At 44.2% G+C, this 24,110-nt stretch overlaps 1 protein-coding gene and 2 long non-coding RNA genes across 3 annotated transcripts; 1 reads left to right on the plus strand and 2 right to left on the minus strand.

The window, feature by feature from the left end:
• Positions 1–3,277: 3,277 nt before the first annotated feature.
• Positions 3,278–6,958, plus strand: LOC149090893 (uncharacterized). Its single transcript, XM_089263683.1, has one exon. The coding sequence runs from the start codon at positions 3,364–3,366 to the stop codon at positions 5,188–5,190; it is 1,827 nt and encodes a 608-aa protein (XP_089119809.1). The 5' UTR covers positions 3,278–3,363; the 3' UTR covers positions 5,191–6,958.
• A 1,585-nt stretch (positions 6,959–8,543) lies between these two features.
• On the minus strand, positions 8,544–8,889 carry LOC115565360 (uncharacterized). Its single transcript, XR_003980799.2, has 2 exons — positions 8,792–8,889; positions 8,544–8,724 (listed from the first exon to the last, which is right to left on the minus strand). It is a non-coding gene; the product is annotated as an uncharacterized LOC115565360 (long non-coding RNA).
• A 274-nt stretch (positions 8,890–9,163) lies between these two features.
• On the minus strand, positions 9,164–9,671 carry LOC149090894 (uncharacterized). Its single transcript, XR_016197328.1, has 3 exons — positions 9,561–9,671; positions 9,415–9,490; positions 9,164–9,344 (listed from the first exon to the last, which is right to left on the minus strand). It is a non-coding gene; the product is annotated as an uncharacterized LOC149090894 (long non-coding RNA).
• Between the last annotated feature and the right edge of the window lie 14,439 nt (positions 9,672–24,110).

The raw sequence follows: 24,110 nt of genomic DNA on the forward strand, positions 1-24,110 counted from the left end.
ACCCATTTCGAAGTGCCACTTTTTTGGAAAACAAGGACATAAAGTGGCTGATTGTCGTGCAAGACGAATCCCAGGAAAATCTCAACAGGAGTCAGCCCGGCGCGATGCACTTCTCTTGGAGAAGCAGAGAAAATCTACAATAATCTGTTTTAAATGTGGAGAAGCTGGACACATTCAATCGGCCTGCCCTGGGGTATCATCATACAATCCGGTGAGTCGTACCCATTCTGTTTTGATTCTGGAGCTGAGTGTTCTCTCGTAAGAGAAGCTGTGTCCCGAAAGATTTCTGGCAAAAGAATTAATAACGTTGTTTACCTTAAAGGTATCGGAAATTACTCTATAACTAGCACGATACAAATTTTATCAAATGTTATCATAGACGAATATTCACTCGAAGTTGTATTTCATGTTGTGTTGAATGTGTATCTAAATTACGATATGATAATAGGTCGAGAAATTTTGGGTCATGGCTTTAGCGTTACAATATAAAATGTCAAAGTCGAACTCCTAAAATCAAAATCTATATGTACGGTAGCAGTTTCAGGTAACCTCGTTGATTTGATAACTGTAGATGGTGCAGTAAGCGGCCTAGACAGAGTTCGTTTGCTAGCAATTTAAAAAAAATATTCCAAATCTTTTATTAATGGGATACCAAAAAATCGAGGCCAACTGGAATTGCGCTTAGTGATCCCAAATAAGACAATACAAAGAAGACCGTACAGACTAGGATTGGAAGAGAAGCAATCAGTGAGGAATATGATTGAGGAATTATTAAAAGCAAATATTATCCGACCTAGTGTAACGAACCTTCGGTTTATCCCGAGTCTAAGCTGGGCTAGTTTCAGCTGACTGTGGATTCGTGCCAACAAATTTATTTGTTGAAGCCCCTGCGATAATAATTAGTCACTTGTGAATTTAGGTTTTATAGCGTAAATATATATTCTCTTGAATAAGTTTAAAATATACACGTCACTTAAATTTATGCTGGTTCGCTGGTTGGCTTTAGCGAAGCACACCTACCGAGCGCTGGTTCAACGCACTCCGGTTGGGAGAGTGTTGTGCTAAAAACACGCTAGTTCACCGGGACGATTCGGGAAACGCCAGGACTTCGGTCTGTAAGCTCTGGCGGTTCGCTCAGATATGCAGGCCTCTCCCACTATCCCACTCGCTCACAGCACAAAACTAGCTTCGTTTTCACTCACAAACACTTCTCTTGCGCACGGCTACGTGAACTTACTCAGATGTGCATGCCTCGCTTAAGCCGCTGATTTGCACCGATGTCCTGATCGGAGCCGCTGATGCTGCTGATTGCCTCTTTCGTTGTCGCAAGGATTCCCACTGGATGTCCTTGCTGTTCCCACGATGTCCTTGCTGTCCTTTGAAGTCCTGGGAGTCCTGCTTTACCACTCGCGTTGACTTTCACGGCACCCTGACTTTTACTAATCACTTTTCACTCGTTTGATCATAACCTCCTCTCATCTAATCATCACTGAATCATTTAATCACCCCGTATGGAGCCGCCGGTGGCCTTTTATAACCCAGCCACAGGTGGTAACGGGGCCTGTTCGACTGTGGAGCGGGGCCTTTCAGCCGCTCGTGCCCATAGAAACGGTAAAGTGGCGTGATCCGGGTGACGCCACTTTCCCGCCCAATTGCGTGGCAGCCTCCCATTGGCCGAAGTACCGTTAGTGCCCTGCGAGTGAAAGTGATCGCTACTATCACCCGGCACGAACGGCACCTCGGCTAACGGTCACCGATGATCGTCATGCGTGCGACGCGAACCCATTGCTGAATATGTAGGAGCGAAAGAGACCGCCTCTAACAGGACTTTGACCCCCTTTCCAGTGCGAGGGTCGCTCCTACAGTATTCGCGTCGCTGTGTGGAGCAACATGTATATGCACGTATATGGATATAAACGCACAGCAAATACGTACGTTTATATACATTAATACGTACATACCTATTTTGCTCCTCACACTCCCCTCTTCCTTCGGGAATACATGAGACCATCGTGTTTGAATTTGGCGCCTGTCTCCGCTGTGCTGCTCCATCCCTCGGTGCTCCATTTTGCGCTGATCGCCGCTGTTAACGCTCTGTTAACGCCATCAGCTGCATTTCCGCTTACCGCTGGCAATGCTGTATTCTGCCGGTAAGTGAATGAAGTTCAATATTTTTTTAATTTTCCATAATTTTCAGGCCGGGCATCTTTTCCTCTATGCCCCCTTGATCTGATGGACTGCCGCTGCCAATGCCCACGCCGGGCGTTGCTGCAAAACTCGCATGTCGGTTTTGCAGCCCCCAGTGGCATTGGCGCATGTGCGCGCGGCAATGGCCATTTCGCCCATTTGGCGCATGCTGTCCTTTGCCGCTGGAGACGCCTCTCTGCTGGTTCCTGCTGCTCTTTGGACCCTTGGGGATGCTCCGGGTCAGCACGGACAACCGGATGAATTCGTCGCGTGGCAGGCATCGATGGTGACCAGAACTCCCAACGGGCAACCCAACTTATGGCTGCGTGCTCCTCGTCTCCACTCGAACACTTGATGGCATGTGGACTCACATCCCGGTACATACCTGGCCAGTAATACCGCGCTGCCACCCGAGCGATTGTTTTTTCGGCTCCCAAGGTGGCCAGCGGTGGCTGCGTCGTGATTCTCCTCCAGAACTTGTTTGCGCCGGTCCGCCGGCACGCACAACTTCCATGCAGCCACATCCTCGTGGCCGGCTTGATGCGGGATGTGCCGATATAAGTTTCCAGACTCTTCCATATAGTCTGGAAACTTATGTGGCGCCTTCTTGATGTCCTGCCGAAGCTTGGTGAGCCAGCGACATCCTGTCCCAGCTGGCATCTCCTTGCTCTTGACCAAACGGCACGCCTCCTCTCCCAGAGGCTGCCGTGAGAGCGCATCTGTTACCACATTCTGCTTGCCCTTCCTGTAGCGAATATCGAAGTCGTACTGCTGCAACTCCAGTGCCCATCTGGCAATCCTTCCCGTTGGGCTCTCGATCGAATTGAGCCATATGGTCAGTGACCACTACAAATTTGTAGCCTTCCAGGTATGGCCTGGCCTTGCAAGCAAAACGGCTTCGAGAAATCAGGGCACGCCAGCACCGGTGACTCCGTCAATTTGGCCTTTACCGTCTCGAACGCTCTTTGCCTCTCCTCCGTCCACTCCCACTTCGTGCCCTTTTTGAACAGTGCATTTAGCGGATGCACTGTGGCTGCAAAATCTTGCACGAAGCGGCGGTACCATGAAGCCACGCCCGATTAATGTGTGTTCTACCAACATACTAACAGAAAACAGAAAAAAAATCTCATTTAATCGGTGCAAAAACGAATAAATTTTGCAAATTTAATTGCAACAATGCCTAGGGGCAATGTTGCAGCTAATGGTGAAGAGGATATGGACGTGGAAGTTGAATCTCTTCTCGGCTCGCCGGCACATTTGTCGGCGCCCACGTCATCGAGTGCGCCAGTGAAGAAAAGTGAGGTTTCGGCGAAACCAACAACATCTCGAGCTGCGGCTCAGTTACTGAAAGCAAAAACGGCTGGTGTTAACAACAGCAACCAATCTGATGCAACAGTTGCTAGTTATCTTAAAGCCAAAGCGGCTCTCAAAAGTGGCCAGATGACAATCGAAGATGCGCTTAAAATGTGCGCGCAGCAACCTGCAACTGCAGTTAAACGCACTGCTGAAAAGGGTGACAGCCCAAAGAAGAAGAGTGCTCAACTGGACTCTACTGTTCTGGGTGACAGTGACGTGGAGTCTCCACCATCTGATGACAACAATAAAGTGAATCCAAGGACTGTGAACACACAGAAGAAGGCAGCTGACCTCGCCAATAAAGTTTGCATTACCAGTAATGTGCAAATTACTCCACCTTCTACTTCTACTGACGCCCCCAACGCACACCTCTTTGAGAAGCCGGCGCCTCTATTTCTGGCCAACGTCACGGACATCATGTCGATTCTCATTCGGCTGGATGAAGCCATCGGCCAGGTCAATTATGACGTCAAACGCTCCTCCAACCACGGAATCAGAGTCCAGTGCAAGGATATCGCCACCTATCGCAAACTGGTAAAGTATTTAGACGACAATAAAGTTGAAAACTACACGTTTCAGTTGAAGTCTGAGCGAGGCTTCAGAGCCATTATCAGAGATCTGCACTATTCCACTCCGGACCACTATATCCGTGAGAAATTAGCCAATCTAGGGCATCAAGTTCGCTTCTTGAGAGGCATTAAATCTCGTTTCACTAAAGAGCCGCTTGATCTCTTTGAAGTTGAGTTAGCTCCCAGTGCTAATAATGCTGAATTCATGCAAATCACTGCCATCGGCAATCAGCGCGTCAAAATTGAGAAGCCGTACAAATCCAGCGAAGTTGCTCAATGCCATAGATGCCAGAAATATGGACACACCAAAAATTATTGCCGTCGCCCCTTTGCCTGTGTCAAGTGTGGCGGTAACCATGCCTCCACGGACTGTGGCAGGCAAAAAGGCGAACAAACTCCAGCAAAGTGTGCCAACTGTGCTGGCCCACACGCTGCGAGCTACAAAGGTTGCCCTTCTTATAAAGAAGCGTGCAAGAAGCGCGAAAATGAAGGCGCACACCAGATAGCAAAGCTAATAAACAATTTAGCCAAGCCTGCCCCCACTGCTACTGCTCAGTGCAGTCGCCCAAATATGCCAAATATGACTAATATGCCAAATCTTTTGCAGCAAGTCCCCCCTCAGTCACGACCGCAAACAGTTAGTGGGCCCAGCTATTCGGCTGCCCTTCGGGCGGGTTTAGAATTTGCTCAGCCTATCGGGCCGGCAGCAATTAGCAGCAAACAACGTCAGTCCAGACAAAAAGCCACAAAACGTAGCCAACAACAACAGCTCTTGCAGCAACAACAGCAGCAGCAACAAGTTCGCTTACCTAGGCAGGCAAGCGTACAGCGGCCGTTGCAGCCAATGCGTAGCCGCAGCCTGAGTACGCGCCGTAGGCGTCCACAGCACGTAGATGGGGGTGCGCATCCTAATAGTGGGGGTGTTTATTCTCATCGTTTCGAGCAGCCAATAAATGCGAATATGCCAAGCCTCAGATTTGAGCCCAATCAGAATAATCAAATCGTTGAATTGCTGACCAACCTCATGGCCTACCTGGTGGCCAAATTTGGTCCCATTGAGAGCCATAATGTCCAATAACATATCCACTGCGCCAAATGCCAGTAGACGCTGCGCTGCACTGCTGCCTGGCGTATCTCAACGTGTCAACAACATCAAGATATCTTTTTGGAATGCTGCTGGTGTCAAGAAAAAGCTTAATGAGCTCAATCTGTATCTCGTCAAGCACGATATAGACATTATGCTTGTGTCTGAGACGCATCTGATTGAAAGCGATAGCATTGCTATTAATGGCTATTTCGTTTATTTAGCAAACCACCCCTCAAACAGGAGGAGAGGAGGTGCAGCTTTCATAATTAAACAAAATATAAGTCATTATGCTATGCGCTGTACATCAAATGATTCGCATCAATCTGTCGAAGTTTCAGTCAGCTTGCAAAACGGCAGACACATCAACATCGTAGCCATCTACTGCCCGCCGCAAGCCATTTGGTCTGGACAAGATTTCAACAACCTACTTACTTCTCTGGGTGATGCTTTTATAGTAGGCGGGGACTGGAATGCGAAAAGCCAGTGGTGGGGCAATGCCAGATCCTGTCTCCGTGGCCGCACACTAGTCAATAGTATTCTGCAAGTGAATTGCAACATTTTGGCAACTGGATCGCCCACCCACTATCCATTTAATTCACGCCAAACTCCGTCTGCAATTGACTTTGCGCTTTTTAAAGGCATCAGACGTGAATTGCTGGCCATCACTGACTCTTTCGAGCTCAGCTCTGACCATCTTCCGTTGCAAGTTCAGCTGGTCGAGAAGCCAACCACTAACAATGCAAAAGGCCATCTTCTGCATCTGAATGCTAACATCAACAAATTCCAGTCCTATCTAAATGACAAAATCTTGCTCAACACTGAGATCAACAGTGCGGATGATGTCGATGATGCTGTAAACATCTTCGTCAAAAACATTGAAGATGCTGCAAATTATGCTAATCCACAAAACCCACGCAAGTTAACGAGGACTAGATTTCGAGTAAATAGACAGACTCTGCAACTTATCGAGGCCCGCAAGCAAATCAAGCGCTATCTCCTTCGAAATCGCAATCCATTGGCGAAGCAGCTATGCAACAGGCTTTCGAATCGCATACGCAAAGAGCTTATAGTTGCTAGGCAGATGTATGAGGAAGAGCTATTTAAATCTATTGATCCAACTGATAGATATAGTATGCAGAAACTCTGGCGACTGACCAACGAAATCAAGCGACAGCCTGCCCCTAATCTACCGCTGCTGAAGTCCTCCAGTGGCAGTGGCTCTAATGCTCATAACGTATGGTGCAAGACTACTGCCGAGAAGGTTGAAACATTTGCTGCAAGTCTTGAACAGCGTTTCCATCCCATCGTGACCACGTCACCCAGTGATCTGGCTGAGATTGAGGCTCAAGTCAGCCAGCCATCTGTGACTCCTTCAGTCTTATTTCGGCCAGTCACTGCGGCTGAAGTCATCAGTCACATCAGCACGCTAGAGAATAAGAAAGCGGCTGGTCTGGATCAAATTGACAATCACACTATTAAAGCGCTGCCAATGAAGGCCATTCTGTATCTCGTTCTGATCTGCAACAACTCTTTTAGATTGGGCCATTTCCCCTCTTGCTGGAAGCTAGCGATGGTGAAGATGGTCCATAAGCCTGGCAAGCCTACGCAACTTGTCTCATCATACAGGCCAATAAGCCTCCTATCTGGCCTCTCAAAGATACTCGAGTACCTGATATTGAGCCGTATGCTGGAACAAGATACTCTTGTAAATGCTATCCCAAGCCATCAATTTGGATTCCGCAAGGCACATTCAGCTGAACAGCAATTGGGTCGAGTCACCCAGTATATTATTAAAGCTTTTGATGACCATAAATACTGCTCTGCAGTCTATATGGACATTAAAGAAGCTTTTGATCGAGTGTGGCATACAGGCTTGAAATTCAAACTCAAGTCACTATTGCCGTTTGCACTCTATCGCATTCTCTGTTGCTATCTAGCAGATCGCTTTTTTATTGTTGAGTGCCACGGTGGATGTCGCTCAGGAGTCAGACAGATTCACGCTGGTGTGCCACAAGGCAGCCTGCTTGGGCCAGTTCTATATAATTTATACACCAGTGACATGCCAAGACCAACTTGCTTAAATGGAATTCGTATTGCCACCTACGCTGATGACGTCATTGTTCTCTCAGCTAACTATCGTCAAACAGATGCGCTTAATCAACAGCAAGCATACATGCATATGCTGACTGAATGGGCAAGCAAGTGGTGCATTACAATTAATGCAAATAAAACAACGCACATCCTGCATACCCTCAGACCTATAGCGGCATACCAGGCTATTCGCATCGGCAGCGAAACTATTGAGAATAGCACCTCACATCCATATCTGGGCGTTACGTTAGATTCTAGACTGCGCTTCACTCAACATGTCACTACGGTCGTTTCTAGGGTTAGGGCTAGGCTCAAAAAGATAGATTGGCTCGTAAATAAAGATAGTAAATTATCTATGAAAACTAAAACTATCTTATACAACCAGCTTGTTGCCCCACTATGGCAATACTCGCTACCTGTATGGGGTGCTCTTCTATCTGAGACCCAATTCAGCCGCATTAGAGTGGCTCATAATAAAGCTCTTAGAGCCATATCTGGTGCTCAGTACTTTGTCTCTAATGCTCGCATCAGATCTTCTCTGGATGTCCTATCTGCAGATGATATATTCATCAAACTCTGCACAAAGTACTTCGACAGGCTACGAGTACATAGCAACAACGAAGCTAGAAAGATTGTCTATGATCCGTTTATCCCTCAGCGAATAGCTATGCCCAGATACACGAATCTCGTCAACACTCTCTTGGCTAACGATATCGCTCTGCGCAGTCAGCGACAACTGCAAAGAGAAGCTGATGAAGATGCTGAATTTAGAGAGAGATACCGTCGCCTACATCCGCCAGAGTTTGGTCCAATCACTTTTCGCGAGCACAGCAGACGACTAATAATAGAGCGATTCACTAGGTCGTATCCAGATCCACCTCGCAACTCCAATGGGAATTGACGCAATAATGACCCACCGATCGACCTTGCTGCACACACACCTGCCTCTGGAGTGGCTCAAAATATAGGCGACGCAGCTGCCTTGCATTCGCGCCTGCCTATATTCCAAGAGTTGGCGCCGTCACCACCCACCACGGCCTCCATGCGCCCACCCGTCATCAACCTGGATGATCTACCAGACTGATCAAGTCTACTCTTCTCTAGAGGCTTTTAGCCAGACATGCAAATAAGTATCAAATCTAAGTTCCATTCAAACTAGTCATTCGTATATACGAATAACACAATTATAAATCTTCTATTTCACTATCTACATAGAAGAATGACTAAACTAATATATAACAACAATTTAGATATCTATTTACAGCACAAATGTTTATTTTCAGCACATTTGTATATGCATATGTGCATCGAACAGACATAGTGGCGCTTGCGCCTACAATATGCAATTTAAATGAACTTAAAACTAACTTAAATTCACGCCCTATTGGCCGCGGAGCCCACTTGGCTAATCCTCCTTGCTGCAGTGGATGTACTCTGCAAAGAAAAAATCAATATTAATAATCTTTTAACACTTTTATAAAACTCTGCAAAATTCACTTACTTGCCAGTTAGTTTGCAATCCATACAATTCCATTGCGTCCAATGTTTGCGCTCCCTTGCATTTTGCTTCGCAGCAGCTATATATGTATAAAAAAGTCTGCAATTAATCAGAATTAATTTATAATATTATTAATACCATTTATTTACCTTTTAATATTTACTCCAATTAGCAGCATCTAATTTGCATCTAATGCAATTTATGATCAGCTGACTTTGTTTTGTTTTAGCTTTTAGCCAGACATGCAAATAAGTATCAAATTAAATTGCCATTCAAACTAGCCATTTGTATATACAAATAACACAATTGTAAATCTACTATTGCACTATCAACATAGAAGAATGACTAAACTAACATATAACAACAATTTAGATATTTATTTACAGCACAAATCTTTATCTTCAGCACATTTGTATATACATATGTGCATCGAACAGACATAGTGGCGCCTGCGCCTACAATATGCAATTTAAATGAACTTAAAACTAACTTAAATACATACCCTATTGGCCGCGGAGCCCACTTGGCTAATCCTCCTTGCTGCAGTGGATGTACTCTGCAAAGAAAAAAAAAATCAATATTAATAATCTCTTAACACTTTTATAAATTCTGCAAAATTCACTTACTTGCCAGTTAGTCTGCAATCCATGCAATTCCATTGCCTTCAATGTTTGCGCTCCCTTGCATTTTGCTTCGAAGCAGCTATATATGTATAAAAAAGTCTGCAATTAATCAGCATTAATTTATAATATTATTAATATCATTTATTTACCTTTTAATATTTACGCATTCCAATTAGCAGCATCTAATTTGCATCTAATGCAATTTATGACCAGCTGACTTTGTTTTGTTTTGATTGTGCACTCCGATAAGTGCATGTATAATGCCAAAAAAGGGGAAAAAAGAAGAGGGAAAAAGAAAAAACAAAAAAAAAAAAAAGGGATGCATCATCACATGCACAATTGCATTTGCAATGTTCTGAACTGGTATTTTGAAATCAAAATTGCTAAAATAATTTAAAAAAAAAAAAAAAAAAAAAAAAAAAAAAAAAAAAAGCTATTTCTTATACAAATTATTAAATCCTATGAATATTAAACTATATTTAATTAATTCAAAGCAACTATACTATAGCAGCAACTAAATGAAAATATATGAATGCATATGCGATATATTGCACAATTATTGCTACGCATATACATTGTATATATATAAACTAAACTTAATCATAATTAAAACTACAATATATAATTAATTAATAACATTAACTTTAGAGCCTAATATCATTAATTCTAGCAAATTGAAAATTCTAATTGTTCATAGTCTCTGACATGCCATGTATGTAAGTACTCTTGATAACTCACTGATAACTATGTAACAACCTATTGCTGCATAAACATTGTATAGTAACAGCTGTGCATATTCTTTTAGTCATTGCAACTCAAATGTAAACAAGTAAGGAAAATAATTATTTTTATTAATCTTTATTAACTTTCTGCAAATGTATTGCAGCAGTAATGCAGCTATTTCTTATACAAATTATTAAATCCTACGAATATTAAACTATATTTAATTAATTTAAAGTAACTATACTATAGCAACAACTAAATGAAAATATATGTATGCATATGCGATATATTGCACAACTATTGCTACGCATATACAGTGTATATATATAAACTAAACTTAATCATAATTAAAACTACTATATATAATTAATTAATAACATTACTTTAGAACCTAATATCATTAATTCTAGCAAATTGAAAATTCTTATTGTTCATAGTCTCTGACTTGCCATGTATGCAATTACTTTTGATAACTCACTGATAACTATGTAACAACCTATTGCTGCACAAACATTGTATAGTAACAACTGTGCATATTGTTTTAGTCATTGCAACTCAAATGTAAACAAGTAAGGAAAATAATTATTTTATTAATCTTTATTAACTTTCTGCAATCATAACTATTCTTAGCTTACTCTCACAATGGAGAAAACGACCAGACTTCGTCTTGACTTTTCTCTATAACCCAAATTGGCCTCTCTGAGCTAATTTCTCACCGCATCTTGCAGATGCTTATAAATGAAATGTTTAAATTACGTTAATTAATGCTACTTCTTACTATTGTAAAACATATGATTATCTAACTAACTTAGTCTATAATCAGCCATCTAAGCACTTTATTGTCATCTTTAAATTGCTCTTTTATTCTTTTATTGTAACACTACGCTGCTCTATTATTGTTTGATGCATCAGTGGCCATTTAAACTAATCATATTATAGTTTCGTAAAATATTGTCCATATGTATATTTTTTAAAGTATACTTTTAGGCGCCACTTTAATTCTAAGAAAATACTATTGTCAAAGTATTGTATGAATAAAGAACATCTCTATATTCTCTTCTCCTCTTCATCTAGCTGCTTGACAGCTAATATGAATGATGGGAAAGGGAATTTGAGATCATTAATGTGTGTTCTACCAACATACTAACAGAAAAAAGCACGAAGCGGCGGTACCATGAAGCCACGCCCACGTATTGTCGTAGCTCTTTTACGTTTGTGGGCGGCTTCAGTTCGGCGATAGCGGCCACTTTCTCTGGATCCGTGCAAATGCCATCGTCCGTGACTTTGTAACCCAGATACTTCAGCTCCTTGAAGAAATCGCACTTGTCGATGATGATCTTCAAGTTGGCTGCCCGCAGTCGCCCGAACACCTCTCGCAGGTTGTTCATATGCTCCTGCCGCGTTCGGCCGATGACGATGATGTCGGCCAGGTAGGCAAAGGCATAGGGCATAATTTCTGGGCCGATAACCTGGTCCAGCGCTCGCTGAAATGTTGCCGGCGCAGAATGGAGTCCAAACGGCATCACTTTCTACTGATAAAGCCCCTTTCCTGGCACCGTGAATGCCGTCAGTGGTCTGCTGGCCTTCTCCATGGGTATATATCCATCTGCCAATACCCATCCTTCAAATCCAGGCTGTTGATATAGCGCGCCTCTCGCAGTTGATCCAAATGTGCACACGCGGCAACGGGTATGCATCTTTAATGGATCTGCTGTTCAGCTGTCGAAAATCCACACATGACAATCGGCGCGCTATGTGGGCTCTTCGAGGTCTCAATGCAGCCTTTGGCCAGCAGCTCATCCACCTGCAGGTTGATCTCCGCCTGCATTTTTGGATTTTTGGGAAAGTAGCGCTGCTTTATGGGCCTGTTGTCCTGCATCCTGATCCTTTGCTCCGTGATCCTGGTGGTGTCTTTCACATGCTGGAACTTCTCCAGCTCATGCCTCAGAAAAGCATCCACCTCTGGGTCTTTGTGCATAGGCGTTGGCTGCTCCATGTTCGCCTCCACTGGCGTCTCTGGACTCGCCTCCCCGCTGGCCACAGCCACAGACAGCTTCTCCTCTGACTGTCCGCTCGACTGTGGAATTCTTGGCTTGATCCTCAGCGTCAAGCCACCGCACTGCAGTGTGGTGCCCATGCTGGCCAAGAAATCCCAGCCCAGCACCAGATCGTCGATCACTCCTGGCAGAATCAGCAACGGGATTTGGCTGATCGTCGTCTCCAGCTGCGAGTCCACATGACTGCAACTGCCGTCCGTTAAGCGTATGCGCCGCCGTGTTGCACGCACCACGCCCACTCCTCTGAGCCTGTCAGCAAGCTTTTCGCTTATAAAGCTGCTTGTGGCTCCAGTGTCGATTGTGGCTTTTTGTTGAGTGGCTCCAATGGCCACAATCGCTGTCATCTGGCTGACTTCATCCTGAAGACGGCCCACTAGCGCCTGGGGGACTCCTGGCCGCTGCTCCCGCTCGCCCCTGGATGGCGGGTGCCGCTGCTCGTTTCCCGACTGGCAACAGGCAAACGTTCTCACCCCAATGCGCCGGCAGAAATATAGTGCCTTGTTGCGGCACGTAAAAGCGCGGTGCCCCTCCTGGCCACACACTCGGCATGCCCTGGCTGGATTCGGGATGTGTCCTTGCTCCGGTTGCGCCTGTCCTTGGCGCAGGTGAAGGCTTCGCCTCATCCTCCGTGCGGCGATACTCCACATCGCCTCCAGCGTCGTCCATGGCCATAAATCGTGTCCGGCCTGGCCGTGGCTGCTGCCGCAACCTCTGGCGGTCTCTTTCCAGCTCCTCGAACTTGTCTGCCAGGTGCATAAATTCCACCAGATTATGGAACTGATACGGGCGGGCGTAGGCACGCGGATCGGGCAGGCTGTAGTTGTAGATGAGCTTCATCTCAGGGTCTGCTCCATAGCGCAGAGGCCGCATGAGAGTCTGCATCTCAACCATGTAGACCTTGAAGCTCTCATCTACCATTTGCCTCCGGCGTTTGACGTCGTCCTCCAGCTTCTTCAGATAGCCTCTGGGCAAGAAGAACTCCTGGAAGCTGCGCACAAACGTCGCCCATGCCGTCCAGTGCCTGTCGTTGGCCACGTACCACTTCAAGGCCATGCCCTTCAGCAGCTCTGGCATCGCGCGAGTTATAGTCTTTCACCATACTTTATATATCTTTAGATACACAAGCACAATAAAACTGAAACAAAACTGTCTTTGGATATTATAATTGTTGTTTTATTAATAATAAGAACTTCTGTTCTGTTCGGAATGAATCTTAAGACTGTTTGTTGCTTACATTTATTGTTGCTAACTGAGCGTTTTCAACGTTTATATACATGTATACATGTATATAAACATGTATACATGTAAGTATTTGTTGCTTACATTTATTGTTGTATACATGTAGGTATTTGTTGTTTACATTTATTGTTGTATACATGTAGGTATCTGAACCCATTGAAAATGGGAAATCAGGGTATAATGGTTTTGTTGAAATGTATGTAACAGGCAGAAGGAGGCGTGGCAGACCCCACAAAGTATATATATTCTTGATCAGGGCGACAAGCTGAGTCGATTTAACCCTGTCCGTCTGTCTGTCCGTCCGTCCGTATGTATGAACGCGTCGATCTCAGAAGATATAAGAGCTAGAGACTTCAACTTTTTTTTTAAATGTCCGTATATATCACGCGCATATCGAGTTTATCACTAAAAACGATAACTCATTCCGATACTTTTTATCGATAAAAAACCTTATCGAAGATGACTTAAATAATTATATCTCCCACATCTTTCAAGCTAGAGTCTCCAAATTTAAAATGTATATTAAGATGAACTTTATACAATTTCAGTTTTTGTTAAAATTTACCCCCCACTCCTAAATCCACCCCCTCACCATCATCTTTGTAAAAGTCGTATATCAAATACTAGAGACTTGTGCTTCGGTATACACATACATTTAAACATTATGATTACATTCTGAAAGTTTCATTCGATCGTACGTCTAGAAATGAAATTATTCAGCAAAAAAGATCTCATAATATTGCTAACACTGAGGGCAACCCAAGCGCAGTCCCCTGTATATGTGAGTGTGTGAGTGCGTGTGTTTGTTTGTATGCCTGTATTTTTTTTTTTTTTTTTTTATATTCGTTTATTTACAGTTTTTTATAATAATACAAGATGCAAGTTGCGTGGTGGCTAGGATAGTGCGCGATGCTTGCGGGACGGCCGTAAAGCATTGCTTCGCAAGCACTGTGCGCTACCTTAGCCTGGGGCAGCTCGACTTCTCATTCGCTCGACTCTGCGGAGCTCCATCATCACTGTGGCCGCGAAGGTGCATGTTAGTTCCCAAGCTTCCTCCGATTCCAACATGGTGTTGACAATGTTGTCCGCTCTGATGGAGCGGCCCACTGCCTCTTCCAGACGACGCCTCTCCTCCAGGAACCGTCCACATTCGAAAAGAATGTGGTTGGCGTCTTCCACGTGCCCTCGCTCGCACCAGGGGCACTCGTCAGATTCCTCGTGGCCGAAGCGCTTCAAATAGCTCCGAAAGCATCTATGCCGAGAGGATCTGCGTAAGGTAGAAGTTTACCTCGCCGTGCTTGCGGTTGACCCATGGTTCAAGCTCCGGGATGAGCTTGTGCGTCCACCGCCCTTTAGCTGAGCTATTCCACTTTCTTTGCCATCGTGCAATGCTGTTCGCCCTGATAGCGTTGGATCGCGCAGGCGCGTGCGAATCTCGCTCCACGGCTTCGGCGACCAAGTACTCCAGTGGTACCATACCAGCTATGACGAGCGCCGCGTCATCGGAGATAGTCCTGAAAGCGCAGCTGACTCTGATTGCGCTCAGTCTGTAGATCGCGCAAATGCCCCGGCTGTAGCTCGGCGTTGCCATCGCTCTTGCCCATATGGGCGCAGCGTAGAGGATGACGGACCTAATGACGCTCATCAGAAGGAGACGTCGTTGCTGTTTAGGTCCCCGCGTGTCGAGAGAGCTCTACAAGAATCAGCTGCCTTTTTTTGCACATACTCTAAGTGCTCGCGGAAAGTTAATCTTGTGTCTATCATGACACCAAGATATTTTATCGCCCTCTTTGACGCAATGGTGACGCTGCCGATCTTTATATTAGCAGTTTCCACTCTTTTGCGACTGCTGACTAGGACAACTTCCGTTTTGTGTGCCGCTAGCTCGAGTCCAGCTCCAGTCAACCAGCTTCGTATGCGATTGATACTTTCGCTGCACATATCCTCTGTATCTTTGAGCTCCTTTCCTATGGCTACGACAGCTACATCATCAGCAAAGCCAATGGTGTGCGCACCTGTTGGTAGTTCCAAGCGCAGTACGCCGTCGTACATGATATTCCATAGGAGAGGCCCCAGCACTGAGCCTTGGGGTACTCCAGCTGACACTGTATGAGTTTGGGGACCCTCACTCGTATTGTATACCAGTGTTCTTCCTCTGAAGTAACTCTTTATTGTTTCTTTAAGATATTTAGGGAAATTATATTGTGACAGCGCATTCATTCAGCGCATTCCCAACTAGCTGTATTGAAGGCATTCTTTACGTCCAGGGTCGCAATAATGCAGTATTGCTTCGTCCCATGCTTCCATCTTGTGCCATGAATGGCGGAGGTAGCCAGACCAACAACTTTGTTTAGCGCATCCGTTGTTGACCGGGCCTTCCGGAATCCAAATTGGTTTGGTGACAGGCCTCCGGCGCTAGTAATCGCAGTCTCCAGTCTGGAGCAGATCAATTTCTCAAACACCTTTCCCATGGTGTCTAAGAGGCAGATCGGTCTGTATGAGGATGGCTCATCTGGTGGTTTGCCAGCCTTGGATAGTAACACCAGGTTCTGGGCTTTCCATTTTGCCGGGAACGTCTCTTGTATTAAACATTCGTTGAATAATTCAGCGAACGTATTAGGGTGCAAGGCGAGGGCTAGCTTTAGCGCACGATTTGGGATCCCGTCCGGCCCTGGAGCAGTGTTGGTTCTAAGACCCCGGAGAGTTAATATAATTTCCTCCTCTGTGACTAAAACAATTTCAGTGCTCATTGAGCCCTGATCAGCAGACTCGGACCGAGGGGCGTGAATGGAGCTTAAACTTTCTGGAAAGAGCGTTTCCACAATCGTTTTAAGCTCCAGACGATCCGTAGGCTGCACCTGTCTACCTGCGTATAGTCTTTTAACTACTATCTTATATGCCCTGCCCCAAGGGTCATATTCGGCTGAGTCGCACAACTCTAAAAAACATTCTCTTTTGCTTGCCCGAATGGCCCTCTTCAACTGTCTTCTAGCTGCCTGGTAAGCTAATTGTTTCTCTAAAAACGTAGACCTACCGCGAGCCCGTTGGTAGCTTCTTCTCGCCTGGATGCATTTGCGACGAATGTCACCTATTTGTGCATTCCACCAATACGTAGGCTCTTGTTGTCGCGTGAACTGCTTGCGGCGTAGCATACTGCTATTGCAGGCACTCTGTATTTGGGCTACCATTTGGCATGCTCTGGCCTCAGCATTACCAATTGTGCCCAGAGACTGAATGGCCTCAGAAAAGACCGCGGGATCAAAAGTATCTAGCCGATACGACTCCCTCCACAAGGGTGACGCCCTGGCAGGTGGCTCACCTATTGTGAATAGAAGTGCCGTATGATCGCTGCCCGTATAGCTATCGCAATGACTCCATGTTGCTCCCCAAAAGAGGGATGAAGTGACAAAAGTAATGTCGATAACAGATCCGTATCCCGCCCGACTGAAGGTGTACTCGTGCCCAGTGTTGAGCAGTGCAACATCTAGTGTTGCGAAGATCTCCAGTAGGATACGACCTCTGGCATTTGTTGTGAGGCTACCCCATTCTAACGCCCAGGAGTTAAAATCTCCAGCTATAATGGCCTTCCGACCCCTAGCATCCTCGGCAAGCTCGTCGAGCACAGTCGTGAATTCACTGAGATGCATGCTGGGGGCCAGATAGCAACTGTAAAGCCATAAGTTTCCATATCGGCCGCGTACGAGCCCATTGAATGACTTAACATTCGAAAGTACGTTCGTTGACTTGCCGCATACCCACAACGCAGCTTTGCCATTAACGTCAGTTGACCATGTCCTAGGGCAGCTGGTTATACAGTGGTGGGGCTCACTGAGAAAAGCTACGTCTATACATTTTTCCCTAACGGTCTGCTCAAGAAGGTCTTGGGCAGCAATACAATGATTTAGGTTAAGCTGCAAGAACCTTAACATTTCATTTTACGAGCAGCTTCACGGTAAGATGGGCACTTGAAGCTGCCTGCTGAATGGTCCGTCTGCTTTTCACCTTTCCGGATGCAGAGGCTACATTTTGGTGGCTTGGTGCATGCTTTTGCACTGTGACCCATCTCTCCACACCTGAAACAGGCGCCCTTTAGGTCACAGTCGCTGCGACAGTTTGCTGCCATATGACCGTAATCGAGGCACTTGAAACAGCGTTTAGGCTGTTCCACGGCTCGAATACGGCATACTACCCATCCTATTCTAATTTTGGACAGCTCGAGCTGAGTTTTAGCTTTCCCAATTGGAAGAGCAGCCGTAGCTCTTTGCTGTCCACCAAAAGCTGGCCGAAGCGATTTGATAGCCTCAATGGGGAGTGAGCTATCCTTCAACTCCATCCTGATTGCCTCCAAGATCTCCTCTTTGCTTGCTAACTCATCTAGGTCGCGAATCTCAATTTGAGCCGATTCGGTAAGTGTTTTAACTACCGCTCGGTCACCCAAGGCTTTGCCTACAGCTTCGTGCAGAGCCTCAGCGCTATGCTCCGGCTTCCTACTCAGTTGCAACAAAAGGTCCCCTTTAGCGGTCTTCCTAATACCTTGGACGTCGCCACTCAGATGCTTTAAATTTGGGTCGCTCTTGACCACGCGAAGCATGTCCGCATAGCTGCAACCACCTACACCTGAAACCGCGATGGCGTCGCTTCTGGAACGTTTTTGCAGCGGCTTGCGTCCCTTAACAACCGTCCAGTTGTTCGAATTCGTCTGTCGACCTACCTGGTTGGTTTTAACGGCTGCAGCCCGTAGAACCAATGGCTCTATTGGATTTGCTGCGCTTTTATTGTGCCTCGGGTTTTTCGAGGGAGTTTTCCTCTGCTTAGTTGCAACTTCCCTCGACCGCTTGGGCGTATTACTACCTGCTGTAGCACTAACACTCGCTGTTTTAGCCTTCTGAGCTACTTCCTTGACCAGCCTGGTCTGCACCTCGCAGTCTTTGACCGGTCGGTTGCAGAACGCTTCGGCCGTCTTGTGGAGGCTGACCAGCCTAGCCAGCTCCTCTCTCATTAGTGCATTTATATGCCGCTGCCTCCCAAATAGGGCAGACAAACCCTCTAGCGTAAATCCCATTTGAGCTAACGCTTCTTTTAAAGACTTGGGTGCCTGGCACTCAGCCACTGAAGACTGGTTACAAGTCGACGGCTGTGGCAACGCCCTCTGTTGTTGCTGCGGCGATCGCTGCAACGTGGAACGGCGCGCGAAAGCTTGCAGCTCCTCCTCCATCATGGCCTCCATATTGCTCCGACTACCACGGCGTGAAGCCTGTAGTGGGCACTGCCTACCAATATAATTTGAGTTTAGAGACCGCAGTAACTTAAACTCAACCTAACTACAGCGAGAGCCCGAAAGTATGCACTACTTTTAATACCTGCTACCTCACACCTCAGCTAGGTTGCTGTCTTTGCTGAGACTTAGCAACTCACCAAAGTTAGTGAGCAGCTGATTGTCCGCTGCAATTTCCAGCACTACTAACAGCTGTTAGAGTGAATGCACCTGATTATTTATTATTTTCACAAATGTGACGCCTAATGTGACAAATCTTTTCGCGCTTAAAAAAGAAAGGGAAGGAGGACGCCAAAAACAGTGACGCTATTGCCCCCCTCTCTTGCATCACCGGATTGTACCACTGGGGTACTCCGTGAGACCGCCGCGAAGTAAGTTTTGATTGTTTTTTTGCCGTCGCTGGGTGCGTCGCACCCACAGCAACCACGTTGTGTACAGTTCTTTCCACTTTCACAGGGAAAAACACAGATCAAGCTATTGTCCACGATGGATCACGATGACGTCGACTGTACTCCACGAAAACGCAACTCGAACTCCTCTGTTTTTATGCGTGTGTGTGCGTGTGTTTGTTTGTATGCGTATGTGCGTGTGTGCTTGCTAATTATTATTGAAATATCAGTTGCTTGTATTGTTCAGGGTATCTCCTAGTCGAGCAGTCTCGACTAGAGTTTTCTTACTTGTTTTTATGGTAAGTTTAATCAATGGTATATTGAACTATCTTATTTTCTGCGTTGCTTATTATTAATGTTATTTGCATCTTAAACTCTACGTCTTCTATCATTTTACAATTTTTCTACAGTTAGAGCTCAATTTCAGTTCATTTATTGTTTTGTGTTCTTCGTATGTGTAAGTTTTGTTTTGGCTTTTTACCACACTTTCGGGACTCATGTCGATTCATTTATTTTTCTTGTTTGTTAGTGGGGTTATCAGAAATATTGTGGTTGTTATGATGTTAGTTGGTATTTTAATTGCAATGATTATGGTATTTTCGTGGGTCATGACTCCCATGCGGATTAATTTAATTTTGTAGAAGTCTATGTTGTAGAGTGTGAATACTTCGTTTGTTAGTATAGAAGGATGAAAGAGGTTGTATTTAGCTGACTCTATTATGTTTAAGGTGATAGAATTGTTGACCAGTTCCACTGTGCTCTCCCCTAGTGATACGAAGCCGTTTTCAACCAGGATTAAGGCTATATTGATCATTGCTGCCGACAGCGTTGGCAACAGGATCATGATGATGATGTTAGTATTACCTGGAAATTTGGTAGGTCTTTTAACATTTGTTGTATGGATATTTTGTAAATTTGCTTTTCTGAATTTGGGTTCTTCTTTATGTCTTAGGTTTTTATAATTCTTAATAAATCCTTCTGTTCTATTCTCTATGTAGGTTTCCCTTTTATCATTTAGTTTCGCTATTTTTCTGTATTTTTCCGCTAACATTTTTTCGTACAATTTCAAGTGATCTACTTTGTGATTTCGAATGGCGTGAATTTCGTGGTGGTGTGGTATGTGTTATTGTAAAAGTATACAGCTGTAGCCATTTGTTCGATTATTGGTCTCTTCTCTTCTATGTGATTGAGTGTGTTATTAAGTCTTTCGACGTCGCTATTGCCAGTGTGACTGTTTGGCTTAGTTGAATGGTATTCTATACCTTCTTTTTCTAGAAATTCTTTGACATTAAGACTATTAAATTCGTTGTCGAAGAGAAATTTATGAACCTTCCCTTTTATTGACAAAAATTGTTGAATGTGTTCTACGATTGTGATGCTATTTCTGTCGTTAAGTGGGAAGCAAGTGGCGTGTTTTGAGAATTTGTTGATGAATAATATAAAGGATTGTTTTGAGTTAACGTATGTATCTACGTGTACTATCTCAATGCAAGTTTTTGGTGTTTCTGTAAGATAAAAATTGTTCTTTATAGGTTTTCTATCGTATTTCCCACCACTGCAAACGTCACAGTTATTGATTATTCTATGGATATGGGTCTTAAGGTTAGGGTGGTATATTTCGAGTTAAAGCTTCTGATAAGTGGCAACTATTCCGCAATGGCCACTCTCGTTTTTGTGAAATAAGGCTATTTGGGTATGCAGTTCATCTTCAGACTCGATATCTCTAACGAACCAAGTGCACTTTACAAATTTTATTTTTGGGTTGGAAGTATAAGTATTCCTCCGCTATTATTTTTTGTAATTGGTAGAGCTTATGGTCACTTAGGTGTGAAAAAACTCCTATTTTTCCTGTTGTTATTTCTCGTCGGAGAATGTTTATTGCTTGGTTGTCTTCTACGTCTTTCTTGCTAATGTAAATTCTCTTTTTGTCGAACACCTGTACGGTGGTTTCGAGTTTCGTTTCTGTAAAAATTAGCTGTACATTGAATCTGTTAACTGCTGTTTCTAGTATAGACATGTCGAAACCCTGATCTTCTTCTGTAGAATGAATCGTTTGAGCTGTGTAAGGCGGCTCGCTGAACCGCCTCACATAGCCTTGTTATTCTTTTTAAAAATGGGTCAAGGGACGCGCGCAAGCCGCTGCGATCAGCAATGCAACTCTGTCCTTCGCGGCGAAAGTTCGAAGAGCCGACGCCGTGGTGAGTTGTATTGCCGACGCCGAAGCCGATCGCGGCGGAAGCTTAGAGGCGGACGATGACGAAGAAGCTAGATTATTAAGTTTTGAGCAGCGAAGAGTAGCGGGTGAGCGCAAATAGTCTACTAGAGTTTAAGTGTTGTTTTTTATTAAGTGAAATAAATGCGGATATCGAGAAGAGCGCATGTAGCGTATGAAAGTTGCTGAAAATAAATTGAAAAGAAATGAAAACGAAACTCGGCGTATTATTTGTCTAATGAATCTAGATACTAACAACGGTAGTGACTCCCCACTCCTCCCCCCCCCCCCCCCCCACCCCCCTCTGTTCCATTGATTTCAATTTGTCGTGGCAAAGCCCAACTGTAGATAGAGTTGACTACAAAGAACGTGGGCCCGCCCGTTCGCCGAGTGGACAAGCCCCGACTGTCATCAACTAGTGTTTCCCGTAGTCCCCCCCTCCCCTCTCCACACTTAACCACCCTGAGCAGACTGACGCTGCCCCGGCCATAGAGTGGTACCTTACAGCTGCTAGAGATCTGTTGTCTTCATCAATCGTGGATTAAACTTCCATTAGGTTTATTTCGTCCTCTCTAATCCTACTCAAAAAGTCAGCGATGTTATTACATTTCCCATTTATATATTCTATGTGGAAGCTGTACTCTCCCAGACTGATGAGCCATCTCTGCAATCTTGGGCTTATGTCTTTGCCTGTATATTTAGCCATCAGCCATTTTAATGGATGGTGATCGCTCTCGAGGTTGAATTCTCTACCATAAACATATGGTCGAAAGTATTTTACGGCCCACACTATGGCTAGGAGCTCTTTCTCTATGGTTGAATAGTTACATTCGTGCTGATTTAACGTTGGGGATGCATATGCGATTGGGTGACTTTCTTGAGAAAGGACTGCTCCCATCGCGAAATTGCTGGCATCTGAAGTGATAGTGAACTTTTTAGAAAAATTTGGGTATCGTAAGACTGAACTATTTGTAACTAATGTTTTCAACTTTTCAATTGCTGCTATGTAGTTTGGGTCGTCGGTGTTGATTGTCATGTTTTTCTTCAGATAGGGAATGCTATTTTTGCATAATCCTTAACGAATTTTCTATAAAACCCTGTCATTCCTAGGAACGACTTGATCTGCTTTGCAGTTCGGGGTAATTTTAAGTTCTGAATAATGTTTACTTTGTCTGGGTTCGGTTTATTGCCGTGAGTGGTCAAGATATGACCAAGGAATTGCGTTTCTTTCTTCAGAAAGTCACATTTATCTACTTGGATTTTTAAATTGGCATCTTTCAGAGTTTTGAATATTTTTCTTAATGTGGTCATATGTTCTTGAAGGGATGTGCTGTCGTCCATGTAGACGACGCAGTTTTCGCCAATATAGTCTTTCAAGACTATAAGTCTCTGGAATGTCGATGGAACATTTATGAGTCCGAACGGCATTCTGATGAGCTCGTAGTGACCTGACAGCGTTGAAAATGCTGTCTTTGGTCTGTCCTCCTCTTTAACGAGAATTTGATGAAAGCCTTTCGTCGAGGTTGTAAAATATTGTGATCTACCCAGTTTATTTAGCAAGGAATTAAGATTAGGAATTGGAAATCTGTCGTCGACCGTAAATTCATTCAGTTTACGGTAATCGATGACAATTCTGAACTTTTTTTGACCCTGAATTATCGAGTTTTTTCTCAACAATCCATAAGGGGCTGTTATAGGGAAAGTTACTTTCTTTTATAATATATTGCTTAAGCATTTCTTTTATCTGTCTATTTATTTCTTTTTCGTGGATTTGGGGATACCTTTATATTTTATCCTATCCACTGTAGTAATAATTTCATGGGAGATTTGGTTTGTTGCTGACAAAACGTCCCCCTCCCGAAAAAATATATCATTGGATTCCGCAAGTAGAGCTTCGACAGCTTGGCGTTCCTCGTCATTTAAATGTTCGAGGTTGAGACGGTCTCGTATATGATCTATGTTTATAGGTTGCAGAGCACAAGCGTTGTGCATTGATTCTGGATATTCGTAGTCTAAAAAATAAAATTTCTTTTCTAGTAATTGTACGTATCGTTCAGTATTATTTATTTGAGCTTTGGATGCTTTTATAAAGTTTTTCCCTATTATTGCTGAGAAATTTTCGTTTGGGAAATCTATAAGTTTCCACTGAAGTGTTCCCAAGTAGGGAATTTCTTTGGGGAAGGGTGTAGATACGGCGTATTTAACAATATTAACACCGTTAAGAGTTTTATAAGAACAAGGTCTGGTGAGTTCAATTTTTGGGTATTGTTGTTCAAGAATTTTTGATTTTGAGATGCTTGTCGTCGCACCAGTATCGACTAAGCATCTGATTTCCTCCTTTCCTATTGTCCACGTTATTATGGGTAAGTTTGCCTTAGGCAAGGTATCAAAAAATTTACTTCCTCTGCCTGATTTTCTTCCAAAGTTTCGATTTCCATAGGAGTGAAATCGTTCCCTTGGGTATCAACGCTCATATGAGACATTCTTGTTTGTCTTGAGCCATTGTTTTTATTGTTATAATTTGGTTTAGGATTTTGGTTTTGGTTGGGTTGTAGTCTGTTATCTGGCTGTTGATTTGTTTGGCCAGTTTTCTTGTTGTTATTAGAGGGCTGGCTGTTTTGACTTGGTATATTGTATGTGGTGTTGGTATCAGTGTTAGTGTTAATTCTTGTGTTAATATTGGTGTTAGCGTTATTTTGCTTCTAGTTGTTTTTCTATATCTCTGTGATATAGCCCTGGGATCATCTAGTGCTTTAATGTTTCAATATTTTGTTTGTAGAGCATGCATAGAAATGCCTTGATCG

The sequence above is a fragment of the Drosophila navojoa genome, chromosome X (genome assembly GCF_054131105.1).
Source record: "Drosophila navojoa isolate 15081-1374.11 chromosome X, UAZ_NAV_1.0, whole genome shotgun sequence".
NCBI lineage: Eukaryota > Metazoa > Arthropoda > Insecta > Diptera > Drosophilidae > Drosophila > Drosophila navojoa.